General features: G+C 33.0%; 6 protein-coding genes across 8 annotated transcripts; 5 read left to right on the top strand and 1 right to left on the bottom strand.

Moving 5' to 3' along the window:
* The first annotated feature begins 712 nt into the window (after positions 1–712).
* LOC116025271 lies at positions 713–1,833 on the top strand. 2 transcript variants are annotated; one of them, XM_031266445.1, is made up of 3 exons: positions 713–1,144; positions 1,320–1,391; positions 1,514–1,833. In XM_031266445.1, the coding sequence occupies exons 1-3, from the start codon at positions 1,020–1,022 to the stop codon at positions 1,605–1,607; spliced, it is 291 nt and encodes a 96-aa protein (XP_031122305.1). In that variant the 5' UTR covers positions 713–1,019; the 3' UTR covers positions 1,608–1,833. The 2 variants fall into 2 exon arrangements, with proteins under 2 accessions (XP_031122305.1, XP_031122304.1); XM_031266444.1 differs by having other exon boundaries at positions 1,475–1,833.
* A 936-nt stretch (positions 1,834–2,769) lies between these two features.
* LOC116025563 (transcription termination factor MTERF2, chloroplastic-like) lies at positions 2,770–5,714 on the top strand. Its single transcript, XM_031266829.1, has 6 exons — positions 2,770–3,532; positions 3,887–4,295; positions 4,473–4,688; positions 4,774–4,881; positions 5,008–5,285; positions 5,350–5,714. Exons 1-6 carry the CDS (start codon positions 2,778–2,780, stop codon positions 5,621–5,623), a joined length of 2,040 nt encoding a protein of 679 aa, XP_031122689.1. The 5' UTR covers positions 2,770–2,777; the 3' UTR covers positions 5,624–5,714.
* Positions 5,715–5,980: 266 nt separating this feature from the next.
* Positions 5,981–8,164, bottom strand: LOC116025564 (50S ribosomal protein L27-like). Of its 2 annotated transcripts, none has more exons than XM_031266831.1 (4): positions 7,957–8,164; positions 6,832–6,954; positions 6,611–6,735; positions 5,981–6,509 (listed from the first exon to the last, which is right to left on the bottom strand). In XM_031266831.1, exons 2-4 carry the CDS (start codon positions 6,908–6,910, stop codon positions 6,276–6,278), a joined length of 438 nt encoding a protein of 145 aa, XP_031122691.1. In that variant the 5' UTR covers positions 6,911–6,954; positions 7,957–8,164; the 3' UTR covers positions 5,981–6,275. The 2 variants fall into 2 exon arrangements, with proteins under 2 accessions (XP_031122691.1, XP_031122690.1); XM_031266830.1 differs by having other exon boundaries at positions 6,832–6,933; positions 7,957–8,163.
* A 1,830-nt stretch (positions 8,165–9,994) lies between these two features.
* LOC116024461 (alpha-amylase 3, chloroplastic-like) lies at positions 9,995–11,676 on the top strand. The gene is made up of 4 exons (XM_031265355.1): positions 9,995–10,229; positions 10,921–11,067; positions 11,165–11,224; positions 11,565–11,676. Exons 1-4 carry the CDS (start codon positions 10,060–10,062, stop codon positions 11,674–11,676), a joined length of 489 nt encoding a protein of 162 aa, XP_031121215.1. The 5' UTR covers positions 9,995–10,059.
* Positions 11,677–13,516: 1,840 nt separating this feature from the next.
* Positions 13,517–15,085, top strand: LOC116025589. The gene is made up of 2 exons (XM_031266861.1): positions 13,517–13,750; positions 13,846–15,085. The coding sequence occupies exons 1-2, from the start codon at positions 13,731–13,733 to the stop codon at positions 14,882–14,884; spliced, it is 1,059 nt and encodes a 352-aa protein (XP_031122721.1). The 5' UTR covers positions 13,517–13,730; the 3' UTR covers positions 14,885–15,085.
* Positions 15,086–16,164: 1,079 nt separating this feature from the next.
* Positions 16,165–17,763, top strand: LOC116025590. Its single transcript, XM_031266862.1, has 2 exons — positions 16,165–16,430; positions 16,807–17,763. Exons 1-2 carry the CDS (start codon positions 16,411–16,413, stop codon positions 17,630–17,632), a joined length of 846 nt encoding a protein of 281 aa, XP_031122722.1. The 5' UTR covers positions 16,165–16,410; the 3' UTR covers positions 17,633–17,763.
* The last annotated feature ends 7,626 nt before the right edge of the window (positions 17,764–25,389 follow it).

The raw sequence follows: 25,389 nt of genomic DNA, 5'->3' as shown, positions 1-25,389 counted from the left end.
GTTTGCAGTTCTGTATTTCCACATGCACAACCCTTGAAGATTTAAAATATAATCCAGTAGTGTAGAATGAAAGAATATCTTTCAATATTCGGTTTCTATGGCTTACAACATTATCTTTCACTATTGGGTTCGTTGGTACTAATTCCACTTGTGATTGTTCCGGCAATGCGTGTCACCTGCGAGAGCACTTGTAATTCATTTATTATTTTACAGTTAAAAGATTTCTTTTATTGCAATTCTGTTAGTAATTTCTTGAGTACTAATCCAATTTAGTGGAAGTAGAAGGATACATCAAATGTTGTCTCCACTGTTCTTTCTGTGTCAGGAGTGTTTATTTACACCCTTGCTGCTAATACAGGGTTCTTTGTTTGAAATAATCAACTCCATAGAGTTCTTAACATTGAATAGAAATGTATGCCTCTAGATTTTTGTTTGTAACATAAACAATACTATTGCTGGCTTGGTGCTGTGAATTTGAATTAACGAAGAACTTTCCTCTTGCAGAATTTAGAGCATATTATGAAGGAGATGCAGGGAGCCATAATATTTGCTGCAGCTTTTCATGAAATACTTGGATACAGTGGGATTGCAATGATATTTTTGAAGTAAGAGTTTCTGTTTTCAAAAGTTTTTTTTTTTTTTTTTTTTAAATTTACTGCCATAGCACTGTATNTACTTAGTCTTTATAGTTAAATTACGGTTGATACGTAAATCTACTACTAATTTAAGCAGTCTCCGTAATACATGCTTGAAGTGCTAATGCATTAATTTATAGAACACAGTATTACCATAACTGATTTATTTTCATTATTTATTTCCATAAACCTATCTACAATGTATAGTAAGTAAATTACATACAGTTATGACAATGCTAGTATGACTGTTCTATACAACCTAATTTGGCGGCTTGAATTCTTCTGTTAGGTCAAGCACTCCACAGCCGACTTTTTTCGCCGTTTATTGTATTGAAACCTGCATATCTGTTCGGGTGGGAAAAACTGTTCTATACAACAATTTGCATGACCCCAAAGGCGTTATGCATATTTTGGAACTGCTGCTTTTGTATTGAGATCCGGAATGCCATTGAGAAACCTTTAAGTGCCAATGGAACCTGCAGGTTCTTCATGACTTACCATGGAATGCAGTAAGTTTTTCTGCTTTTAATTAATTTAAGTCATGACAACATTTTTCAATTCTGTTTGGATTTAAGCACAGTAATTACTAAACTGCATATTTTAACCTTTTCTGACCCTGAGAGAAATAAAATTCATTANTTTTTTTTTTTTTTTTTTTGAAAAGTATTTTCCATACCTATGCAGGTATTTCTTACAAACAGCAGTACATCAAGGTATCGACCAGAAAAAGAGAGGCCATGGTTATATGAAATTCAGGTATCGACCTTATATAATTATCTAAGATGCATACCGTGATGTAATATATTTTCTGTAAGAACTAATATGTAACTGGTAAACAGATTGCGACCATCAACTAAACTGATCAACAAAATTTGCAGTAACAAACATGGTCATAAGATTACCTCTTTGTCATGGAAGAGGCATTTGCGCGACTTGATAGAATTGGTAACAACACGATCGGGGATCAAATAGGTTCAAACGCACCGCAATTTGATTGCACATTTCAGCCGCATTGGTGAAAGTTCATTGGCAGTGATGAACAAATCCGCCATAGTTTCAGAATCTTGAATATGAGTATCGCACCTAGTTTCAGAATCATGGTATAAAGCCATATTTATAGCCTGTCAATGGTAATGAATCGGGAACCAAAGCTCATAATAACATTCATGGAAGCAAACGAAAAGCCGCCTATTTTAAAATATTGATCAGACTTCAATGTAAACAATTAAATAGATAGGAAGTAATAAAGCATTAAGGAGTCTAATTCCCAAAAATGACTCTTCGTATAACCTAGTCTTTGCCAACATAGCAAATTCCTTTGGCGCAGATTTTATTTCAGTTATACGGCGCTGTTTATCGACAATTCTTGGGCGGGAACTTTTCACCAAAGGATTTTGCTTTATTATAGATAGGATTAGTACACAAATATTTAAGAATTTGTAAGTCAATTGAAACACATTTCAAGATTTATATCCCCAACAAATCTTCATAGTAATAGTAGTTCAAGATTTATATCCCCAACAAATCTTCATAGTAATAGTAGTGATAGGCCATTAAGTTTATAAATTACTTAGCGTTTACCTTGCAATTTAATTCTAATGGGCTTTAATTTAAATCTCTGGATTTTGAATTCTGAAAGTACACACCTTTATTTGTGCTTGACCTTTCTTTTTTATTAAATTATTTATGCGGGTACAATTTTTATTATTAATGAAAATATGAAGTTAAATAGAACGAATTTAGCATAAAATTTCGAGCAACTTTATTTGAATTTGAGCTCAAATTTAAATCATTTCAAGTCAAATTTTGGCTCGAACAAAAACTCAAATTTAAACAATCGAGCCTAACTAGCCGAACTCGAACTGCTCGAAAACTCACGAGCCGAGCTCAAACTGCTCAAAAACTCACGAGCCGAGCTCAAACTGCTCAAAAACTCACGAGCCGGAGCTCGTACACCCCTAAATATAACATACACTCCAAAATAATTTCATCTGGGTCCCTGATGTTCCCAATACCCCTAAATATAACATACACTCCAAAATAATTTCATCTGGGTCCCTGATGTTCTCAATAATGTCATTTTGTTCCTCAAAATTTTTTTATTGATTATAGAAGTTCATTTTTTCGCTGTTATCCTTGAAGATGTTGGTTAAGCTTCAGGTCCACCACTTCTCCGCCACGCTACGCTTCCAAGACCACGGCGGCCCAAACTTTCCGGCGACACTTCCCTTCTCTTTCCCCGCCTGCAACCGCCCACGTCTCTTCACGGTGGCCTCCGCCCACCGCAACCACCAAGAAAACCGTCAAAACACCGACACTAGCACTTCCCCCGCTCCGTCGAACGATGAAGCTAGTGTTTCTCGAAAGCACAATTCCAAATCCACTTCTATGCTCCTCCACTTCCTCTCATTCGACCAAACTTCAGATTCAGAAACGCCGCCGATGGCGGAGAGAGAGGTGTCTTATGCAGAAGAAGAGGAAGAAGATAAAATGAGGCTTCTAGAGATGTCATTGATAAGAAGAAGAACGCCTCAATTCCCAGGCTCAATTTATGTTCAATCTCCCAGCGATCCTAATGTGAATTCATCTTTGCCGCCGATTAAGACTCTGTTTGATGACCAAATTGGCATTGTTGCTGCTGTAGATGATGAAGAGATGCTTATTAAAGCCCTAGAGATACGCAGGAGAGTCACCACTGAGATTTTCATGGAGGCAATGAGAAAGGGGAAATTTGGGATCACTTATTCGAGAAATTTGGTATCCAAATTGTCTGATTTCATCGATTTTGTGATGATTCAGGCTGCTTCAATGAAGCAAATGCCTGAATTCTCGCACTCATCTTTCAATAGTCGAGCCAGGGCATTCATAGATGATTCCAATGTCGTGCCAATGATAAGGTATACACTTGTTTACTAACTGAAAACTGTTTTCTATTTGTAATTTTTCATTTTTTATTCTTGTTTTCTGTTTAGTAAACAAATAGTCTAATAGATGATAGATGATTCTGCTTTCAATTTAGAAAACAGTTTTTGATAGTGTCCTGGTTTTCTAGAAAATTGAAAAATTGTTTCTTGCTAGTAAATATGTTTTCTGTGTTCTGTTTTTCAATTTTCCAAATTTTCAGAAAACTTAGAGAAATTTTCCAGTTAGTAAACGAGCCCAAAGTTCTGATCTTTACTTTTAATTTTGAACTAGTGGTTTTTCTTCTTGGTGAACTATTATTGTATTGCATTTTGCCATGAACTGCTTAGGTGGTTGAAACACAATTCATTATCATTTCCTCAAATTGGGAACCTCATATGTAAATCAAGACGAGATGTTACCTACATAAGGCGTTTTGCTGAGTGGTTAAAGTCAGTAAACGTGAAGGGGAGATTCATTGGGGTTGCAATGCTGAGATCAGGAAAGAATGTTTTCAGCCGCAGCTTTGATGATTTGGATGAGAATATTGAGTATTTGGAGAAGAACGGGGTCCGGAGAGACTGGATTGGCTTTGTTATTAGCAGATGCCCTGAAATATTGTCATTTAGCATGGAAGAACTCAAGATGCGTGTTGAATTCTATTTGAATCTGGGAATGAATGAGAATGATTTTGGGACAATGGTTTTTGACTATCCTAAGGTCCTCGGCTACTTGAGTATGGAAGAGATGAACCAAAAGGTACCCTGCCAAGCATTTTTCCCCGAGTGCTGTATTTATAAACTGCACTAAAGAATGAAGATCACCTGGTTGGGATTTGAGATTGACTTGCTAATATATAGAAATAATAACAACTTTTAGTATTTTTATTGTCTTGCGAGGATGAGGAATAGCTAATTTTGTCTGTTTTACATCCAGGTTGCGTATCTGAAGGAATTTGGCCTAAGTAACGAAGATGTTGGAAGAGTGATTGCATTAAAACCACATTTGATGGGTTGTAACATTGAGGAGAAGTGGAAACCCCTTGTTAAGTTTTTCTACTACATCGGGATTTCTAAAGAAGGAATGCGAAGAATTCTTATTGCCAGGCCAATAGTATTCTGCATTGACTTGCAGAACACCATTGTGCCTAAGGTATGATTTGATAGCATTTCTTGTCGAGTTACTGAACTATGTTTATCGTGCTCGTAATGATATTTAATCCTCTTTCCGTGTGCAGGTCCAGTTTTTGCGAGAAATAGGCGTTCAGGAAGATGCCATTGGAGATGTGCTTGCCAGGTTTCCCCGAATATTCACGTATAGCCTTGAGAAGAAAATACGACCAACGGTCTGTCCATTCCTCTTTTTGCTTCCTGCATATGTTGTCTAATTTGAACAACATAGAATCCTATCATAGATCAAGAATGCCGGTCTTATGAATTTGTATTGACAAATATGTTTGGTATTCCTACAGGTAATATTCCTCCTCACAAAAGCTGGAGTCTCGCAGAGAAATGTTGGGAAAGTAATAGCCTTCCAACCCGAGCTACTGGGATGCAGCATCGCACACAAATTGGATCCCAACGTGAAGTTCTTTCTGTCGCTTGGTATACCTCTCCGAAAATTGGGCGAGATGATTGCTGACTATCCATTGATTCTTCGATACGATATAGAAAAACATCTTCGCCCCAAGTACAAATACCTGCGACGAACCATGGTCCGCCCTCTAGAGGATCTAATTGAATTCCCAAGGTATACAGTTTACTATAATGCTTGCATTAGAAATTCAAGCTGATAACTTTGGGATTTCTTACAGGTTTTTCAGTTACTCCCTTGAAGACAGAATAATCCCAAGACACAAAGTCCTTGTAGAGAATCGGGTAAATTTTAAGCTGCGATATATGCTGAAAAGCACAGACGAAAAATTTGAAGAAATGGTTCAAGATAAAGTGGAAAGACGCAGGATATATGAGAGTGGCATCAGCTGTGACAAGCCATCAGCCACTTGTATTAATGACTCTGTAGAAGATTTCTCATTCAATCATCAATCTAACTGTAGTAGCAGATTAGAAACAGATCAAGAAAACTAACAAAGATATTTGATTTCAACACTTGTAATAATGAACATGTTATTTTTTTTGTCTGTAATTGTGTGTATATAGTGACTATATTCAGTTTCCATTGTTTTTCTGTTATTTCAATATAGTTATTTAGTTGGGCAGGTAGTGAACCGACTCTGTAGCTCTCAACTGTAAGGTCAAAGGATGGACACCTGTAGAGGTTAAACTCTGAACCAGAACCAAATTTTCTCTCGAGTGAGAGTTGAATAGAATAGATGAGTAAAGTTTGAACGGCGAGCCAAACTTTCTCGGGTGAGTCAAGTTCTACAGATGTGTTATGAATAAAATTCGAAGTTGAAAAAAAAAAAACAAACAAACAAACATATGTAGCTCTCAAATGCAAAACTGCATCCTTTTACAAATCCATTTTTGCACAGTAGAACTCAAATCAACCATTGCTACATTAGTCAGAATTACAAAATATAGCAACCAAAGAGAAAAGATGACTATTATTACTAACAACAAAAATGTCTGCCATAAAGAGGCGAAGTACAGAAAGTGTATCTAGCGCCTTGAATAAACGGAAACAAGAATTCAAACACGATGAGACTTATAGATGGTCACTCCATAGTTCCAGAAAAGTAGATGTAAGTAAGTGATTTGAAATAGGAAGAAGCAAAATCTAAGTAGCAGTCTTCAGCTCAGGATCTGCAGCAGTAGAATATATCGGGTGAAGAACATGACCATCTTTGGGCTCAACATGCACCCACTTACGTCCAGTCAGCTTGTTACGCTCAAACTTGACACACCCTTCTTTTAAAGCATAAAGGGTGTGATCTTTACCAATTCCAACATAATCCCCGGGATGAAATCGGGTTCCTCTTTGACGAACAATGATATTTCCCGGGATCACCCTCTGCAACATAAACACTACTTGAGCAAGCAAAATACAAGGACAACAATCAATCTCATAATCTATAACCATTCTTTGCCATTAGGCCAAAAGGAAATTCTCACCTCTCCACCGAATTTCTTCACTCCAAGATTCTTGGGCTTTGAGTCACGTCCATTTTTTGTGGATCCCGCTGTCTTTTTAGTAGCCCAGCGCCGGAGTACTAAGCTCAATCCCTCCCCAGATGCATCTAAACCATGCAAAATAGAATGCAATTACCAACCACCAATATTCCGCATGTAATTCAAGACCAGAGGTCTATAAAAACATGTGATCAAACTCATACCGCTACCATAACTGTATACAGGTGCATTAGATACCAACTCTCTGATATTCAACCTCCTAAACAGTGTTGTGAAATTCATGACTGACTTTGCCAAAATGAAACCTGAAGCAACAAAAAATGCACCTATTGAGAAGTGAGAACATCTTATAGTTGCCTGATGTCAGTAGAGACAATTGAAAAAATTGCAACATAACTATCCGGCGCTGTTACTTTGAAGAAATTAGAGTGCTCAAAGCAAGCCTACGCTCTGTATACATTAGCATGGGATAACATTATAGGATTTCGGTCCTATTACTATTCCTTCATCGCTTTTTGGTTCGAATTTAGCGGTCAAACATCTATCCTTCAGAATGAAACACCGCGAGCCAAAAATATGGAAGTATTTAAGATTCGGTTTGATAACAGACCATCCAAACCTCAAAGTTAATCTGCCTTAGTACAATGGAGAAACATAATAACACAATTTCTAATGACTGGTACCAGTCAAGTTGAATAATTCTTAGTACAATGGAGAAACCAAAAAGGCTTAAGTTGAAACCAAGTGCAAGAAATCAAACTCACCAAACTCAGACTACCCCAGTGAGATACACTACACACAAGAGTAAGGCTTTTCAGCTAATTTAGTTTAACCTTAGGCCCTAGCTGCAAATGGAGCATACGAATTCACACACACTGGGTCTAAAATCAACTCATATACTCTTGAACTCAGATTGAGAGCAATGGATTCTTTAGCAATTGGGTTCCAACATAAATCATAACCCAAATGAAATTCATAACGACACAACAGCAACCATTTTGCACTGGAAAAAAACACCACATTTTCACAGCTCCTTCTACTAAGAACCCAACATCTATTATGGCATTGGCACGAAAAATTATAGTTTTGGTATTAAAACTATTAGGTAATTTTTAAATTTAAGTCGTGACTATTAAATTACTATTATTCTTGATCCAACCGAACAAATGTCATACACATGAGATGAAAATTTTATATGAACAAAATTATTATGTAGCTTAACATATTGAATAGCTAGAATTGTGTGCTAAACATATAAAGTTTAAGATTAAACTTTTTAGGGTAAAACACACAAAATCAGTAGGTTAAGAAAATGGTTACGTCGCTACCTTGGTTCACAGGGGAGGCTAAGTTCAGAGTCAGCAACTTCGTCGTAGGCAGGGGCGGAGGCGGAGACCGGGGAGGAGCCGCGGAGTTTCCGGTGTCGTCGACAGCAGCTTCGTCGTCGGAACTCGGCGGTTGTCGTCTTCGTCTCGCAAGAGCAGCAGTCTGCTGAATTGGGGAAGCGATGGAAGGCAGAGAATTAGGGATTAAGTATTTTGTGGGCTTCGGGTTTGAAATTTAATTTTTAATTGTTCAAGGATTTTAAATTTATAAATTTTAATATTATATAGGGAAAAGGGTCAAATAGGCCCTCGAACATTTCATAAGAAGTCAATTAGGTCCACGAACTTTTAAAACGTGCAATTAAACCCTCAAACATGTCAAAATAAGGCAATGAAGCCCATGAACAGGTAATTGACCTGTTATTACCGGTCATTTGGATTTTCCGACGACCGGCAACACTTTCCGGCCACCGACGACACAGTCCGGCGACGACCGAATCGTCGCCGGTCGTCGTCTCCGGCGAATGGCCGCCTTCTCCGTGAAGAAGGCAACCAGAAATGGCCGCCTTCTTCACGGAGAAGGCGACCAAATCTGGTCACCTTCTCCGTGAAGAAGGTGACCAGAACTCTGGTCGCCTTCTCCGTGAAGAAGGCGGCCAGTCCGTGAAGAAGGCGGCCATTTCTGGTTGCCTTCTTCACGGAGAAGGCGGCCATTCGCCGGAGACGACGACCGGCGACGATTCGGTCGTCGCCGGACTGTGTCGTCGGTGGCCGGAAAGTGTTGCCGGTCGTCGGAAAATCCAAATGACCGGTAATAACAGGTCAATTACCTGTTCGTGGGCTTCATTGCCTTATTTTGACATGTTTGAGGGTCTAATTGCACGTTTTAAAAGTTCGTGGACCTAATTGACTTCTTATGAAATGTTCGAGGGCCTATTTGACCCTTTTCCCTATTATATATAGCACGTAAGGGGCTCGATGTGTTAAGAGCCCAGAATATTAAAGCTCGAGATTGGCTCGATTACTAAACGAGCCGTTCGAATTAGGTTTGAGCTCAATTTTAATTAAGTTTGAGTCGAGTTTTGATCGAGCCGCTTGGCTCATTTACACTCATAAGTATAATTTTTGCGTGGAAACTATGGTTGTTGTGTGTGAATGTGTTTTTTTTTTTTTTTTATAAATAATAATATTATTATAAATATTGTTATATTTTAAATAAAATATTTAAAATGTTTAATTATATAATTTTATTTATTTATAAAAAATAACCAAACACACTAATACAATTTTTCAGAATGCAATCAAATACTATAAAGAAAATTATTTTTTTTTCAGAAGTCTTTTGTGACAGGGGCGCTTGGGCAGCTGTCTGACACGCTCCTTAAATCTGAAGTCGATCATACTAAAGGTGAAAATGGAAGCAATGGCTCAAGTGAACCTAGGGAAAAAGCTAGGTGCCTTGCAGGATTCTATGAAGAGCATGTTATTGTCAAAGAGACTCTTGTTGATAATTCAGTTACTGCCCCAGTAAAAGAGTATCCAGAGACAGCTAAAAATCTTTTACAGATAGATACTTGCATAAACCTTCAATCTAGCTACTTCCTGCTACAGTGTTTCAAAAGTTTTGCAACTTGAAACGCTGAAGCACACTATGGCCAACCTAGGACATAGTTCTCCGTGGAAATGGCCGCAATCAGAACTTCAGAAGTTTGTAGTTGATTCTTTAATTTAATACAGAGTAATTTGAAAGAGCCCTGCAGATTAATGTTATTTAAATGATTAATCTTTAAGAAAGGTGATTTGGAAAGCTTAAACAACTATAGAAAAGAACTTTGAGAGATCAAATTTTTTTGGACCTTATCCTTCTGAGGAGGATTAAGCAGGTTTATAAGCTTTATGATGAGCTGTTCAGTAGAAGGAGCTTGCCTTGGGTTCTATCTTAGATTCTTAGAATAATTATCTTGAGCTTTCTCCTTCTGCTTGTTGATCGACTCTTTATTCTCCTGCTCTGCAGCAAAAACCTTCAATCTAGCTCTGAAAGTGCTCTTTTAGAAGCCGAGGATTTAAAACCTCCCGTCAAAATATCTTCAGGAACTGGTTCAGGACATGAGATCTTATGCCAGGGCTTTAACTGGGAGTCTCATAAATCTGGAGCTACAAGAAAAGGCTGAACTGTTATCATCGCTTGGTTTTACCGTAGTCTGGTTACCTCCTCCTACAGAGTCAGTATCACCTGAAGGCTACATGCCGAAGGATTTATATAACTTAAACTCTAGGTATGTTGTTTCACAACCTGATTCTGCAACTCATTGGTACTAAAAATGAATGCTACAATGAAAATTTAATAGTACAGAATAAAATGCAAATTTAAGTTTTATGCTGCTAGGTTGTTTGCGAGGCATCTACTTTTTTCGTTCATGCAAACTGTGCATTCTTGTTGTTGGTTATGTTTTTGAACTGTTTTATGGTACTGTTCCTAACTTCCAAATAAATGTCTCATTGCCATAGGAACACAACAAGGAGTTGGGGAAGAAAGAAAAGATGTCCTACCCTCTGATAATATTAAAAAAAAAAAAACTGCATCTCAATTTTTTTTCATCCTTTTAATGCTTTTGGCAATCAGAGCAAGTCCTCTTGTTGAAGACTTTCTAATTCCTGTCCTGTTGTTTAAGTAGGCTTTTTATTGTTGTAGGTGCAGAATTTTCTTCTCCATTCTCCCAACCTCTGATATTTATCCTCTGATTATTTTCTCATGCATGAGCCTTACATGATTTGTTGAATCTTTTTTTTTTTTCCCCTAGGGGTGGGGATGGAAAATTGTTGATAAGGGATTAAGGGGGTATATAAATGAAAGTGATACTAAATAAACTGGGTGCCTGTTTCTTTCCCACCCCTCCTCTCCCATCCCAACACATTTCAATAACTTTCTCTACATCTGATATTGCCATGATTTCCCTGAATGCTCAGATATGGAACTATTGATGAGTTAAAAGTTATTGTGAAGAGATTCCATGAAGTGGGAATCCAGGTTCTTGGGGATGTTGTTTTAAACCATCGGTGTGCTAGTTTCCGGAATCATAATGGTGTCTGGAATATCTTTGGTGGTCGTCTTGTGTAAGATCGTCTCACATTAGACGGTCTCACACAAGACCTACTCTTTTACTTAATATCCTTGTTTAATGATGACCTGTTGTTTATGACTATCAAACAGTTGCATTTATGCACTTGTTAGCCCCATTTTCATTAACTACAAGCAAATGTTCAATTGCCAGTATAAATGTCAAAATTCATCATGGAAAAAAAAAAACCTTTTTGTTTGGCTACATGAAAATTGATCCCAGCCTTGGCTACATCTTTATCTAGCAAATATGAAGAACCTTCCTATTGTTTGGAATCAACTTGCATCTATTACTAAGTGTAAAAGACTGTAAGTACATAAATTTACTACTGTAAGTGTATAAATTCACTATAGTTTGTGTCCTTTTATGTACTTGTAGTATTATTTTTATGTACTAGCTTATGCAAGTCACGACAATAAGTACATAAAATTACTATCGTTTGTGTCATTTTTATGTACCTGCAGTATTATTTTTATGTACTAACTTATGCAGGTCACGGCATATGACCCGAATCATAATTTGTGAAAAGTTGATTGAAATGGAGGTTGAGTGCATGATTGATAATGCTCTGCATTTGGCAAAAACTTCCAATCCCGAATTATAATTTGTGAAAAGTTTATTGAAATGGAGGTTGAGTGCATGATTGATAATGCTCGCATTTGGCAAAAACTTCCAAGTCCTCACTCATGGATGCTGATTGGTGACCTGCATATATATTCAAAAGGCAAGTTTGTTACCAGTCGTTTTCGTCCAACAGGATGCTTGTATAATGCATTCTACCTATGAAAAAAATGATTGAAATCTGCTATCGTCTTATTTATATTTCTTATTCTTCTGTTGTGCATAGGAGGAAACTATGAAGATTTATTGAAGGATAAAGAGCAGCATTCCAAAAAGATCATAGGCTTTGAAGAGGCTACATACTACACATGCTTTGATGGTAGAAACCGATAATCATTAACATTTAACACAACATTACATTCTTTTAAAACAACGGACTTAAACTTTTTAAAATCTTTCTAAAATTAAAATTAGTTCGGCATAAGTTGAGATAAAATTAGTTCGACATAAGTTGAGTGCCTAACTGGTTACACTCTATATAAAATTTTCAATTTAATTATGTTGACGAATCGGAATCTGCGATTCCTATTTGAATTGCTACTTCATACTTTTTTTAAAAATTACGTTTTTTTTTAAAATTTTTAAAATAGTTCAAATTCAACAATTAATTTTTTAAAGAATTTTTTTCATTCAATTTTTTAAATGGTTATATCAAATATTTAAACTGTAAAATGAAAAAAAAATAAAAATAATTGTTATAGTTAAACTTTAAATTTTAATGAATTAATAGTTAAATTGTTATTTTATTTTGTTTTAAAATACTATTGACTCTATTAGTCTATTAGAAGTTGTATATTTTCTATACTTTTTATATCTGTTGCAGTCTAAATAGTCAATACCTTACCACCGGAGTTTGATCCTGTGAGCTTTCCTCGATGAGAGTCACAGAAGTGTCATCTAAGCACAAGGTGCTTGCGGTTGTTATGCCATGGACCCGAGTCCATTTTACAAATTGGACCAAGGTTCATGTTTACAATTTTAGAGCTCTATGCTCATAATTATAAAACTCTATGTTCACAAATTTTGAACTCTATATTCATAATTTTTGAACCCTATATTTATACAGAACTCTATGTTCACAATTTCAGAACTCTATATTCACAATTCCATAATTCTATATTGAATAGTATAACACAATTTTTGAATCTATATAACAAAATTGTGAATATAGAGTTCAAAAATTGTGTGAGTAATGTAATTTTGTATATTAAAATATAAAATTGTGAATATAAAGTTCTAAAATTGTGAACATCGAGTTTTAAAATTATGAATATGGACTTAGATCCACCTCGCACTGGCTCCATAGCATAATTGAGTTATGTTTGAATGGGTTGTGTACTTTTGTTAGTATTTAAAAACCAATTTAAAATTTGCGTAAGAAACAAAGCTTGAGACCTCTCATTGGATATAGGGGGTTAATGATTGTTCTAGTAACATGTTTTCTTTTTTTAAGTAAATATTAATATTAATTTTTGGTGATTTATAACTTATATAAAAAAATTCACACTAGGAATTAAAGAGTCGCAAGAGAAAGCGTCAAGAATTATTGTTTTTCTTTTTTTCTTACAATACAGTGTTTGTGTAGTATTTGTGCAGTATGTGTTCATAACTACTTCTTACTGAAGTACAAAAATTTAATATTGACTCCACAAGGTCTTGGCAATCAATTGTTTACATTGGAAATAAGCTATAAAATAACGTTGGCTTTAAAATGAATTCAGTGAACTCATGGGTCACATCAAAGAGAAAAAAATGAATGCTAAATAATTATTTTATATATATACATACACGCACACTCTCAAGTCTCTAATACAAGTCTTCAAGACTTCAACCCACCAAACCCTATATTCTACCCTGTTCTGTGTTCTCATGTATATCACTGTCATCGCTACTACGAGATTTCTGCAGATCGAGTATTGTATATTGACGATTGAAGCCACATAGTTCCCCTATTGCCAGAAGCGTTGAATTGTTCGATCTTTGAGGCTCAATCTCGACCCGAAATGGGCTCCAAATTGTCAAGGGATTTGGTGGTTGATGTCTTCTCGAGATTACCGGTAAAATCTCTTATGCGATTTAAGTGTGTTTGTAAATTTTTCTATGATTTGATAACAAGTGATCACGATTTAATGGACAAACACTATAAATTTAGGAAAGCAAAAGCCGATTGTGTTGTTTTAGAGACTGGCTGGCTTGTTAGAGAATATTATTTGCTTTACAAAGAACCTTCTGAGTATAATGAGATTGGATGCATATACTTTGATATCCCAACAACCCCAAAAGCGCAGTGGGTTAAGTGTTGTCAAGGTTTGTTATGCTTGATTTCGATCCGAAATAATATTATTAAACTTGATCGGGATGATTACCTTATTTATGATATTTGGATATATAACCCATCCATTAGGAAAATTAAAGCCTTACCGTCTGTTACCGTCACTTACAGACCACCTTCTGATGCATTTGTTGTTAACCAATTTGGGTTTGGGATTTCTAGTGACATGACTTGGAAGGTTGTGATGCTATTAGAATTTTGTTCTATTGATGATGGTAGTACTACTCACCAAATGACACTAGTTTATAGCCAAGTTGGTGGTGATTCTTGGAGTTTGAGACAGATTAATTCGGTTACACCTCGTCGCGATCTTGAGAGTGAGAGCAATGATTTTTATTTAAAAGGGAGGTACTATTGGCGGGTTGATAGGTTTTGTGTGGAACCTTACAATCGATTCTTGATTTGGTTTGATATGAATGATGAGGTGTTTGGGAGGATTAGGTTGCCGGATATGAATATTTCTTCCGTCTCAATAATGAATGAGACTATTGCTGTAGTCGGATATTCAAGTTGGAGGGATTTTAGTTGCATTGAGATTTGGTTAATGATTGAAAATGACAACAGTACTTATTGGCATAAACAAGCAAGCATAAACACAGATAATGAGTCTTGGATACCAATAGGGATTTGGAATGTGGTTGGTGAATTGCTTGTATCACTAGAGGAGAAAGTTGAGTGGGATTCAGATAATTCGGATCGGGATCATGCTAAAAGAGGTGTACCATACTTCATGTCTTTGGATTTGGTAACGCAAGAAAGGAAGAAATTCTCTATAAGTAAAAAAAGGAAAAGTATTAGTAGCATAAGGAATTGTGATATATATGCTCGAGTTTACGATGAAAGTCTACATTTTCTGTAAGAATGAAACAATTATACATTGTTTACTTCAACCTTGTGCTTAGGGCTATGTGATATTGGAGTAAGATGTATTGTATCATACTTTTTCTATGCATTATAAAAATGATATTCTTGAGCTATGATTTGTAGTTTCATCAAGGTTGGTGTAATTTGTTAGTCCAATTATTATTATTATTATTATTATAAACTCCCTTCCCTTGAAGTGTGCTTTTGCAATCTTGGAGACCATATGTTTGTTCACATTAAAATCAATTTCAAAATTACTTTTAACTATTTTATACGTAACTAAGTCAAAAAGAATGAATAGGAAAAATGATATAGCATTTTACTTTGTTAAGGATGGATATAATTATATTTACACTTAATCAAATTTAAATTACCAGCAATTCTACCATCAAATTGATCACAGAATTGAATATAAAAATATTACTATGATGTATTAAAATGATCACAGAATTGCACAATATAAAAATATTACTATGATGTATTAGATGAATATAATACAAAAATTTCCTCCATTTTGTACTTGTGTAATTGTTAATTGCTTTTTTGAAACTTAATAAAAGATTTATATAAACACTTGAACTCGAGAAAATAGGAAAATAGAAAACAATTTGTATCCAATAGTTTATTTTATATTGGTTTTTATTCCGCTGATCTCTCTTTCCTTTTGCCAACATCCCCTATTGAACCCCAAGTGGACCCCAGAACTGGTCTGTGGTTCTTGAGTATGCAACTTTTACTGTAACCCGCGGTCCACAATGGTGTACTTTTCTTAATATTTAAAAAAACTTAATATTTAAAAACAAATTTAAAATTTGCATCAGAAACAAAGCTTGAGACCACAAAGGTGTCATTGGATATAGGGTTAATGATTGTTCTAGTAACATGTTTTTTTAAAAGTAAATATTAATATTAATTTTTGCTGATTTCTATCTTATATAAAAAAAATTCACACTGCGAATTAAAGAGTCGCAAGGGAAAACGCCAAGAATCATTGTGGTTTTTTAAAAATAAATAAATTTTAAATTTTACTAACTCTATTACAATACAGTATTTATACAATTTCTATACAATATATTTATAACTATTTTCTCAAGTTACTTAAAATTATTACATTGTAAATTGTAGCAAACTGGCAATCAATTGTTTACATTGGAAATAAAACGTCAAAAATAACGTTGGCTGAAAAATGAATTCAGTGTACTGATGGGTCACGTTAAAGGGGAAAAAAAAGAATGCTGAATAATTATTATATATATATATATATATTCATATACGCGCACTCTCAAGTCTCAAATACAAGTCTTCAAGATTTCAACCCACCAAACCCTATGTTCTACCCTGTTCTGTGTTCTCACATATATCGCCATCATCGCCACTACGAGATTTCTGCAGATTGAGTACTGTATATTGACGATTGAAGCCACATCTTTCCCCTATTGCTAGAAGCGTTGAATTGTTCGATCTTCGAGACTCAATCTCGACCCGAAATGGGCTCCAAATTGTCAAGGGATCTGGTGGTTGATGTCTTATCGAGATTACCGGTAAAATCTCTTGTGCGATTTAAGTGTGTTTCTAAGTTTTTCTATGATTTGATAACAAGTGATCAGGATTTAATGGACAAACACTATGAATTTAGGAAAACAAAAACAGATTGTGTTCTTTTAGAGATTCGTAGGGCTGTTAGAGAATATTATTTGCTTTACAAAGAATCATATAATGAGATTGGATGCATATACTTAGACATCCCAACAACCCAAAAAGTACGGTGGGTTAAGTGTTGTAAAGGTTTGTTATGCTTGATTTCGACCCGAAATAATATTGTTAAACTTGATCGTGGTGATTACCTTATTTATGATATTTGGATATGTAACCCGTCCATTAGGAAAGTTAAAGCCTTACCGTTACCGTCCCTTACAGACCGCCTTCTGATGCATTTGTTCTTAACCAATTTGGGTTTGGGATTTCTGACGACATGACTTGGAAGGTTGTGATGCTATTGGAATTTTGTTCTTTTGATGATAGTTTTACTGCTCACCGAATGACACTGGTTTATAGCCAAGTTGGCGGTGATTCTTGGAGTTTGAGACAGATTAATTTGTTTACGTCTTGTCGCGATATTGAGAGTGAGGAGAATGATTTTTATTTGAAAGGGAGGTACTATTGGCGGGCTGATGAACTTTACTATCAATACTTGATTTGGTTTGACATGAATGATGAGGTGTTTGGGACGATTGGGTTGCCGGATGGTATCCGTTCCGTCTCAATAATGAATGAGACTATTGCTTTACTCAAATATTCAAGTTGGGGGGATTCTAGATGCTTTCAGATTTGGTTAATGATTGAAAATGACAACAATACTTATTGGCATAAACAAGCAAGCATGGATTGTGTTGAAAACCCAGATAATGAATCTTGGAGACCAATAGGAATTTGGAATGTGGATGGTGAATTGCTTGTATCTCTACACAAGAAAGTTGAGTGGGATCCACTTAATCCTGATCCGGATCATGCTGACAGATGTGTACCATACTTCATGTCTTTGGATTTGGTAACTCGAGGAAGGAAGATATTCTCTGTAAGTAAAGAAAAGAAAAGTATTACTATTGCTTCAAATCCAACTGCCGTGGATTTTCAAGTTTACAATGTAAGGAATGTTGATATACCGGAAGGATGGAAATGCTATGTTTTAAAACCCGAGGGAATATATGCTCGAGTTTACGATGAAAGTCTACATTTTCTATAAGAATAAAACAATTATACATTGTTTACTTCAACCTTGTGCAGGGCTATGTGATATTGGAGTTTGATGTATTGTATGATACTTTTTCTATGCATTATAAAAATGATATTCTTGAGCTATGATTTGTAGTTTCATGGTCTGATTTATTAGTCCAATTATAATTATTATTATTATTATTATAAATTATAAACTCCCTTCCCTTGAAGTGTGCTTTTGCAATCTTGGAGACCATATGTTTGTTCACATTAAAATCAATTTCAAAATTACTTTTAACTATTTTATACGTAACTAAGTAAAAAAGAATGAATAGGAAAAATGATATAGCATTTTACTTTATTAAGGATGGATATAATTTATATTTATTTACACTTAATCAAATTTAAATTACCAGCAATTCAACCATCAAATTGATCACAGAATTGAATATAAAAATATTACTATGATGCTTCTCAAAAAAAAAAAAAATATTACTATGATGTATTAGATGAATATAATACAAAATTTCCTCCATTTTGTAATTGAGTACTCCCTCCGTCCCATTTTATATTTTTATGTGTCAGGTTCGGTTAACGAGGCTTGACTGAAGTTATTTACAATTTAATTATTCATAATATTAAATTTAGAATTAGTATGTAAACTTTATATATTTAGAAACTACATTCAAAGTATTATTAAACACAAAAATTCAAATTTAAAAATTTAAAAATTATAAGAAAATGCTAATAAAAATAAGCAAAGAAGAAAGGGTTAGTTTGACCAATGAATAGTAAGTGGACAATAAAACGGGAGGGAGTAATTGTTAATTGCTTTTTTGAAACTTAATAAAAGATTTATAAAAAAAAAAGGAAAATAGAAAAAATTTGTATGAATTAGTTTATTTTATATTGGTTTTTATTTCGCTGACCTCCTTTTCCCTCTGCCAACATCCTATATTGAACCCCCAAGTGGACCCCAGAACTGGTCTGTGGCTCTTGAGGGCGCAAATTTTATTGTGGATCACGATCCACAATGTATTGTATGAAGAGGCTACATACTCCACATGCTTTGATGATGAAACCGACAGCCATTAGCACAACATTACATCTTTTTTAAACAACGTACCCGAACTTTTTAAATCTTTCTAAAATTAAAATTACTTCGACATAAGTTGAGTGCCTAACTGGTTACACTCTATATAAAATTTTCCATTTATTTATGTTGACGAATCGGAATCGGCGATTCTTATTTGAATTTTCACTTCCAACTTTTTAAAAAAAAAATTGTTTACTATATTTAAAATTAGTTCAAATTCAACAATTAATTTTTAAAGAATTTTTCCATTCTAATTTTTTTTTTAAAAAATAGTTTTATCAAATATTTATACTTTAAAAAGTTTTTTTTTTTGAAAAATATACTTTAAAAGTTAAAACTAAAAAAATAAAAATATTTTTTTTAGTTAAACTTTAAATTGTTATTTAAAGTAACAATTTAAAGTTTAAATTTTAATGAATTAATAGTTAAATTGTTATTTTATTATGTTTTTGTTTTTTTTTTTTTAAATACTATTGACTCTATTTTAGTCTATTAGAAAGTAATATATGTTATATACTTTCTCTATTTGTTGCCGTCTAAAGAATCAATACTCCACCACCGAAGTTTGATCTTGTGACATTTTTTCGAAAAGAGTCACAGAAGTGTCATGCTTGACTTTTTAATTTATTTTGGATATCAGTGTACTCATTGGTCCATTAAAGAAAAAAAAAATGAATGCTAAATATTTTTTCCGAACTACACGCAACCATTTCCTGATTTCCCAAAGCAATACAAACAGTCATCATTACCGTGCATTAATTAAATCAATATAAACGATTTCTGCAGATCGAGTACTGTATATTGACAATTGAAGCCCACATCTTTCCCCTATTGCTACAGCGTTGAATTGTTCGATCTTTGAGACTCAATCTCGACCCGAAAATGGGCATCAAATTGTCAAGGGATCTGGTGGTTGATGTCTTATCGAGATTACCGGTAAAATCTCTTATCGAGATTACCGGTAAAATCTCTTATGCGATTTAAGTGCGTTTCTAAGTTTTTCTATGATTTGATAACAAGTGATCAAGATTTAATGAATAAACACTATGAATTTAGGAAGCAAAAACAGATTGTGTTCTTTTAGAGACTGGTTGGGCTGTTAAAGAGTATTATTTGCTTTATAAAGAATCTTCTGAGTATAATGAGATTGGATGCATATACTTAGACATCCCAACAACCCCACAAGCGCAGTGGGTTAAGTGTTGTAAAGGTTTGTTATGCTTGATTTCGACCCGGAATAATATTTTTAAACTTGATAAAGGTGATTACCTCATTTATGATATTTGGATATATAATCCGTCCATTAGGAAAGTTAAAGCCTTACCGTCTATTACTGTCCCTTACAGATCCCCATATGATGCATTTGTTCTTAACGAATTTGGGTTTGGGATTTCTGACGACATGACTTGGAAAGTTGTCATACTTTTGGAATTTTGTTCTAGGGCTGACCAAGTGGGTACTGCTCACGAAATGACACTAGTTTATAGCCAAGTTGGTGGTGATTCTTGGAGTTTGAGACAGGTTAATTCGGTCACACCTTGTCGTGATCTTGAGAGTGAGAGGAATGATTTTTATTTAAAAGGGAGGTACTATTGGCGGGCTGATAGGTTCTTTGATATGGATGAACCTTATCCTCGATACTTGGTTTGGTTTGACATGAATGATGAGGTGTTTGGGAGAATTAAGTTGCCGGATGTTAGTATCCCTTCCGTCTCAATAATGAATGAGACTATTGCTTTACTCGGATATTCAAGTTGGGGGGATTCTAGTTGCATTGAGATTTGGTTAATGATTGAAAATGACAACAATACTTTTTGGCATAAACAAGCAAGCATAGATTGTGTTGTAAACTCAGATAATGAATCTTGGAGACCAATGGGAATTTGGAATGTGGATGGTGAATTGCTTGTATATCTACACAAGAAAGTTGAGTGGGATCCCGATCATCCGGATCCATATCATGCTGACAGAGGTGTACCGTACTTCATATCTTTGGATTTGGTAACGCGAAAGGAAGATATTCTCTGTAAGTAAAGAAAGGAAAAGTATTACTATGGCTTCAAATCCAACTGCAGGGGATTTTCAAGTTTACAACGTAAAGAATATTGATATAACAGAAGAATGGGAACGCAATATTTTTGGATGTGAGGTAATATATGCTCGAGTTTATGATGAAAGTCTACATTTTATATAAGAATGAATTAATTGTACGTTGTTTTCTTCAACCTTGTGCGCGCGGCTATATGATATTGGAATAAGATGTATGATACTTTTTCTATGCATTATAAAAATGATATTCCTTAACTATGATTTGTAGTTTCATCAATGTTGGTGTGATGTATTAGTCCAATTATTATTGTTGTTGTTGTTTTAAATTATGAACTCCCTTCCCTTGAATTGTGCTTTTGCAATCTTGGAGATCGTACGTTTGTTGACATCTTTTTAAAAGGATGAATAGGAAAAATGATATAGTATTTTATTTTATTAAAGAAGGATATAATTTATATTTACACTAAATAAAATTTAAATTACCAGCAATTCAACCATCAAATTGATCACAAAATTGCACAATATGAAAGTATTACTATGATGTACTAGTATTTTCGCCCGTGCGTTGCACGGAATGGATTTATTATAATATTTTAAGAATATTTGTATCGATATACAATTATATAAATTATAACATCGAATATTATATAGCGCAATTGATGAAATTGGTTAGATCGATTATGTTTTATGATGTTGTCCTTGCTTGAATTATAACAAATAATTGTCCAATTACCCGTGCGGATAATTTTTTTTATTATATATTGAGATAATAAAATAAAGATGAAATTATAAAAAACTCTAATATTGAACATGTACATTTATTTGATTATAAGATTAGTGCAAAAGTATTACTCAATTAATTGAATAATATATAATTTGTTTGTCTACAATTATCTTACGAAGATCTATAAGTAATATGACTTATATAATTATATTATTACTAAAATATATATGGGAAAAATGAGAAATAATTTAATTATAATTATTATAAAAATAAATTCAACGATCAATGTTTAGCTTAATTACCATAATAATTATTAGCTAATTATTATTAGTCAATTACACTTATATATGTGTAATTATACTTTTATACTTTAAGTATATTCATTTTCACCATATTGCATTTAGTTTTATCTTCCTCATCCATATTTAGATGAATTAATTTTGATTATTATAAAAATATAACAACCCATGTCAAATTAATTTTTTTTTAAAAGTTTAAATAACTTAAAGTTTTCAAAAGGAAAGTATAATTATTCTTTTATTAAAGTTTTAAAATAATTTTTAGTCAATTAGTAATATCATTTTCCTTTTCCGATAAATGATTTTACTTTTATTAATAGTGTTGATACGTGAATATAGCAACGATATTACCAATTAATAGATACTCCCTCTGTCCCATTTTACCAGTTAATTTCCATTTTACATTTTCTTGCCAAATAAGCTTTATTAATTATTTGACCAATAAAATATTTAAGTAATTGACTACAAATGCTCGGGCGGGAAAAATGAAATAGAGCGATTTTACTTTTATATATAGTATAGATAGTATAGATAATACGTGTAAGTTTAATTTTGTTTAATTATTGATGTAATATGTGTACCTTTAATTATGTCGTAATATGTGTACCACTAATTTCCTTAATTGATTAGATAAAATCTATAGTATGGCAAGCTATATTTTGGCAAGTATAAAAATAGTTTAATAAAAGTATAATGTGTGAATTAATTTCTTAATTAATTTCTTAATTACTATAATTAAAGATTTTATTCAAAATTAACTATTAGCATAACTTTATGTGTAATAATCTGTGAATTTGAATAATTTGCATAATTGTATGGACGCAATAATTTGTGAATTAGCGTAATAAATTTGTGAATTGGAACAATTATCATAATTTTTTAAATATCCTTTAAGTATGATGGACTTAATAGGTGTATTATCAATTTCCTTAATTGATTATATAAAAATATAAAATTTAAATAACGGAAAATATTAATTCATTTATTTATATAATTTTTAAGATTTTATATTATTCAAAAGTAATAAAAGGAAGTGAATGGGCAATTGATATTATTTGAAGTAAAAAAAAAATCATCATAAGAAGGAATTCTCAATTTAATTATACCATAATAAATTTAGATGTTAAATACAATTGGTAATTACCACGGGTTATTTAGATGGATCAACATTATTAAAAAAATGATGAAACCTTAAGATATATTAGGAAAAGTATCAATTAATTAAAATATGATATATAGTACTAAAAAAATTGAAATATGACAAAAAAATTATATTAGAAAATTGATTAGCTAGTATCAATCCTGCTAATTTTTCCTAATACTATATTTGTAATTACCGTTATAAACATATTTAATTGAAAAATTTAATTAGGAACTTATATTAAGCATTTTGGATTATGATTATATTATTATTAATATTAGGAAAATCATATTAGAAAAATTATATTCAGAAATTATATCAAGAATTCTAAATTATTTATTTATTTATTTATTTATTTATTATTATTATTATTATTATTATTATTATTATTATCATCATCATCATCATCATCTTAACAACAGTAGTATTATATCAATGTATAAAATTTATATTATTATTATTCATGCAATAGATCCACTTCATTATACCATTCCAAAATCATAATAATATGCAAGAGTATAAGATAAACTTTTCAAAAGAAACACAACTAAGGGATAGAAATAGCAAGTAATTTTAATACAACATATTTATAATAACAACCAAACCAAATTAAAAAAGAAAATACATAGAAACTTCTCCATAAAAAATTACTTTTAGAAATAAAAAAATATGTAATTTTACCACCGAATAATTGTAACAACAATTGAATTGAACCTTTGCACGCCATTTGCTCCTCATCCATTGCCCTTTCTGATCTAATTGTTGATACTGGTGGTAAAAGCACTCAACAATCTTCATCAGTTCTTCTGCGCCAAAAACCCCAATATGTAATTCAAGGCCTTGAAACATGTTTACATTTTTTCCATCCATTCTCTCGTAGTCAACAAAATCTTTCTTCCGCTTCACTTGCGAGGAAAAATATGGTATGCTCTTTCTCCTCTTCCTCCGCTAACCCCTATCATTTACCCTAGATGACATCGGTGAATGTCTGCGATTTACCGGTGCGGGTGACTACGCATAAAAAATCATCGTTTTCAACCGATTCAAGTAGGTCGGTGCAATTCTTGGTGTACGCACCACCGTAGCTTTCTCAGAGGAGTTAGATGGGGCTTCGTTATCGCTAGGAAATAGTATATCATCACCAAATTGAATTACAAAAAATTTCAAAACAATTGCTAACACGAAATCATAAACTAATCAATGAAAGGAAGAACAACAAAGCATAACCATGAATCTAAAGAAAGAAATCAAAAGATTTTCACTTACTCTTGAGTCTTGAGCTTGTCCATCAGAGTTGTGATCGGAAACCTACAAAACGAATGCCAACTTTGCCGAGTTCAGAAGTTGTGAGGGAGCAATCTCTCATGCTCGGAACTTATATGAAATAAATTGGCGTTAATTTAAACCTGTCGGAATAAAATTAGGAAGAATGCTACTGGAGGTTTTAATTTTCTTAATTGGGATTATGGCAATAAATTTTATGGAAATATATAAATGGTTAATTAATAAAATAACCATATATATATTTGGTTTTACTAAAACAATTCTCGAGGTATTATGGAATAAAATTAGGAAGAATGTTATTGGAGCAGAGGTTTTAATTTTCTTGGGATTATGGCAATAAATTTTATGGAAATATATATAGTTAATTAATAAAATAACCATATATTTATTTGGCTTTACTAAAATAATTCTCGTGGGATTATGGCATATAATTTTACTAAATTAATTCTTAATTTGATTTTACTAAAATACCATGTTCAAAGGTGAAATTCATACAACTATATATATCTTTAAAAAAATGAATTTATTTCAATCTTAAATCACATATATAATTATGTTATGTTATTAAAAAATTATTAATATACTGGATGAAGAATACATCTTGAAATTATGTATTAAATTTTATTTGATTGAAATAACTTAATCGAAATTACAAATATTGCACCAAATATTTCACATATTCATTCTATATTACATATATTACAAATATATCACCAAATATATCACACCAATTATATCATACCAATTATATTATCAATTATTCAATCACCAATTAATATTACTATATTATATTACCTTTTTAACATTTTAATTAATTAATAAATTCAATTCAATCACCAACATTTAACCATAATAAATTAATAATTAATAGATTAAGAAATAAATCAATAAATAAATAAATAAAATAATAAATTTTACCAAAATGCCACTAACTTTGGGCTGGAAACTTTAGAAGGAGGATAATGTTATTATATATAGATAGATTAGATGAATATAATACAAAATTTCTCTAGCGAAATCCGTAAGTTGGAGGTACGTAACAGGCCGATTGACAACTTGATGAAACTAATTGAATTTGAGCTTCTTAATACTTGGCTTGATTAGCTCGCAAGTTTAATCAAACTTTTTTTTTAAAAAAATATAGGGTCACACTTGTGTGAGACCTTCTCACGGATTCTTATTCGTGAGACGG

The sequence above is a fragment of the Ipomoea triloba genome, chromosome 7 (genome assembly GCF_003576645.1).
Source record: "Ipomoea triloba cultivar NCNSP0323 chromosome 7, ASM357664v1".
Lineage (NCBI taxonomy): Eukaryota > Viridiplantae > Streptophyta > Magnoliopsida > Solanales > Convolvulaceae > Ipomoea > Ipomoea triloba.
This window is presented reverse-complemented; position numbering and strand designations above follow the sequence as displayed.

Coding starts and splice junctions, on each gene's coding strand:
- LOC116025564 (XM_031266831.1), bottom strand. CDS start 6,910: ATGAATTTCACAACACTGTTTAGGAGGTTGAATATCAGAGAGTTGGTA. Junction 6,736..6,831: donor TGTATACAGTTATGGTAGCG/GTATGAGTTTGA, acceptor TGCATGGTTTAG/ATGCATCTGGGGAGGGATTG. Junction 6,510..6,610: donor TGAAGAAATTCGGTGGAGAG/GTGAGAATTTCC, acceptor TTTATGTTGCAG/AGGGTGATCCCGGGAAATAT.
- LOC116025590 (XM_031266862.1), top strand. CDS start 16,411: ATGTCTTATCGAGATTACCG. Junction 16,431..16,806: donor ATGTCTTATCGAGATTACCG/GTAAAATCTCTT, acceptor CGTCCCTTACAG/ACCGCCTTCTGATGCATTTG.
- LOC116025589 (XM_031266861.1), top strand. CDS start 13,731: ATGTCTTCTCGAGATTACCG. Junction 13,751..13,845: donor ATGTCTTCTCGAGATTACCG/GTAAAATCTCTT, acceptor CTATAAATTTAG/GAAAGCAAAAGCCGATTGTG.
- LOC116024461 (XM_031265355.1), top strand. CDS start 10,060: ATGAGATCTTATGCCAGGGCTTTAACTGGGAGTCTCATAAATCTGGAG. Junction 10,230..10,920: donor TTATATAACTTAAACTCTAG/GTATGTTGTTTC, acceptor CTGAATGCTCAG/ATATGGAACTATTGATGAGT. Junction 11,225..11,564: donor AAGCAAATGTTCAATTGCCA/GTATAAATGTCA, acceptor TAACTTATGCAG/GTCACGGCATATGACCCGAA.
- LOC116025563 (XM_031266829.1), top strand. CDS start 2,778: ATGTTGGTTAAGCTTCAGGTCCACCACTTCTCCGCCACGCTACGCTTC. Junction 4,296..4,472: donor TGGAAGAGATGAACCAAAAG/GTACCCTGCCAA, acceptor TTTTACATCCAG/GTTGCGTATCTGAAGGAATT. Junction 4,882..5,007: donor AGAAGAAAATACGACCAACG/GTCTGTCCATTC, acceptor GTATTCCTACAG/GTAATATTCCTCCTCACAAA.
- LOC116025271 (XM_031266444.1), top strand. CDS start 1,020: ATGACCCCAAAGGCGTTATGCATATTTTGGAACTGCTGCTTTTGTATT. Junction 1,145..1,319: donor ATGACTTACCATGGAATGCA/GTAAGTTTTTCT, acceptor ATACCTATGCAG/GTATTTCTTACAAACAGCAG. Junction 1,392..1,474: donor CATGGTTATATGAAATTCAG/GTATCGACCTTA, acceptor ACTGGTAAACAG/ATTGCGACCATCAACTAAAC.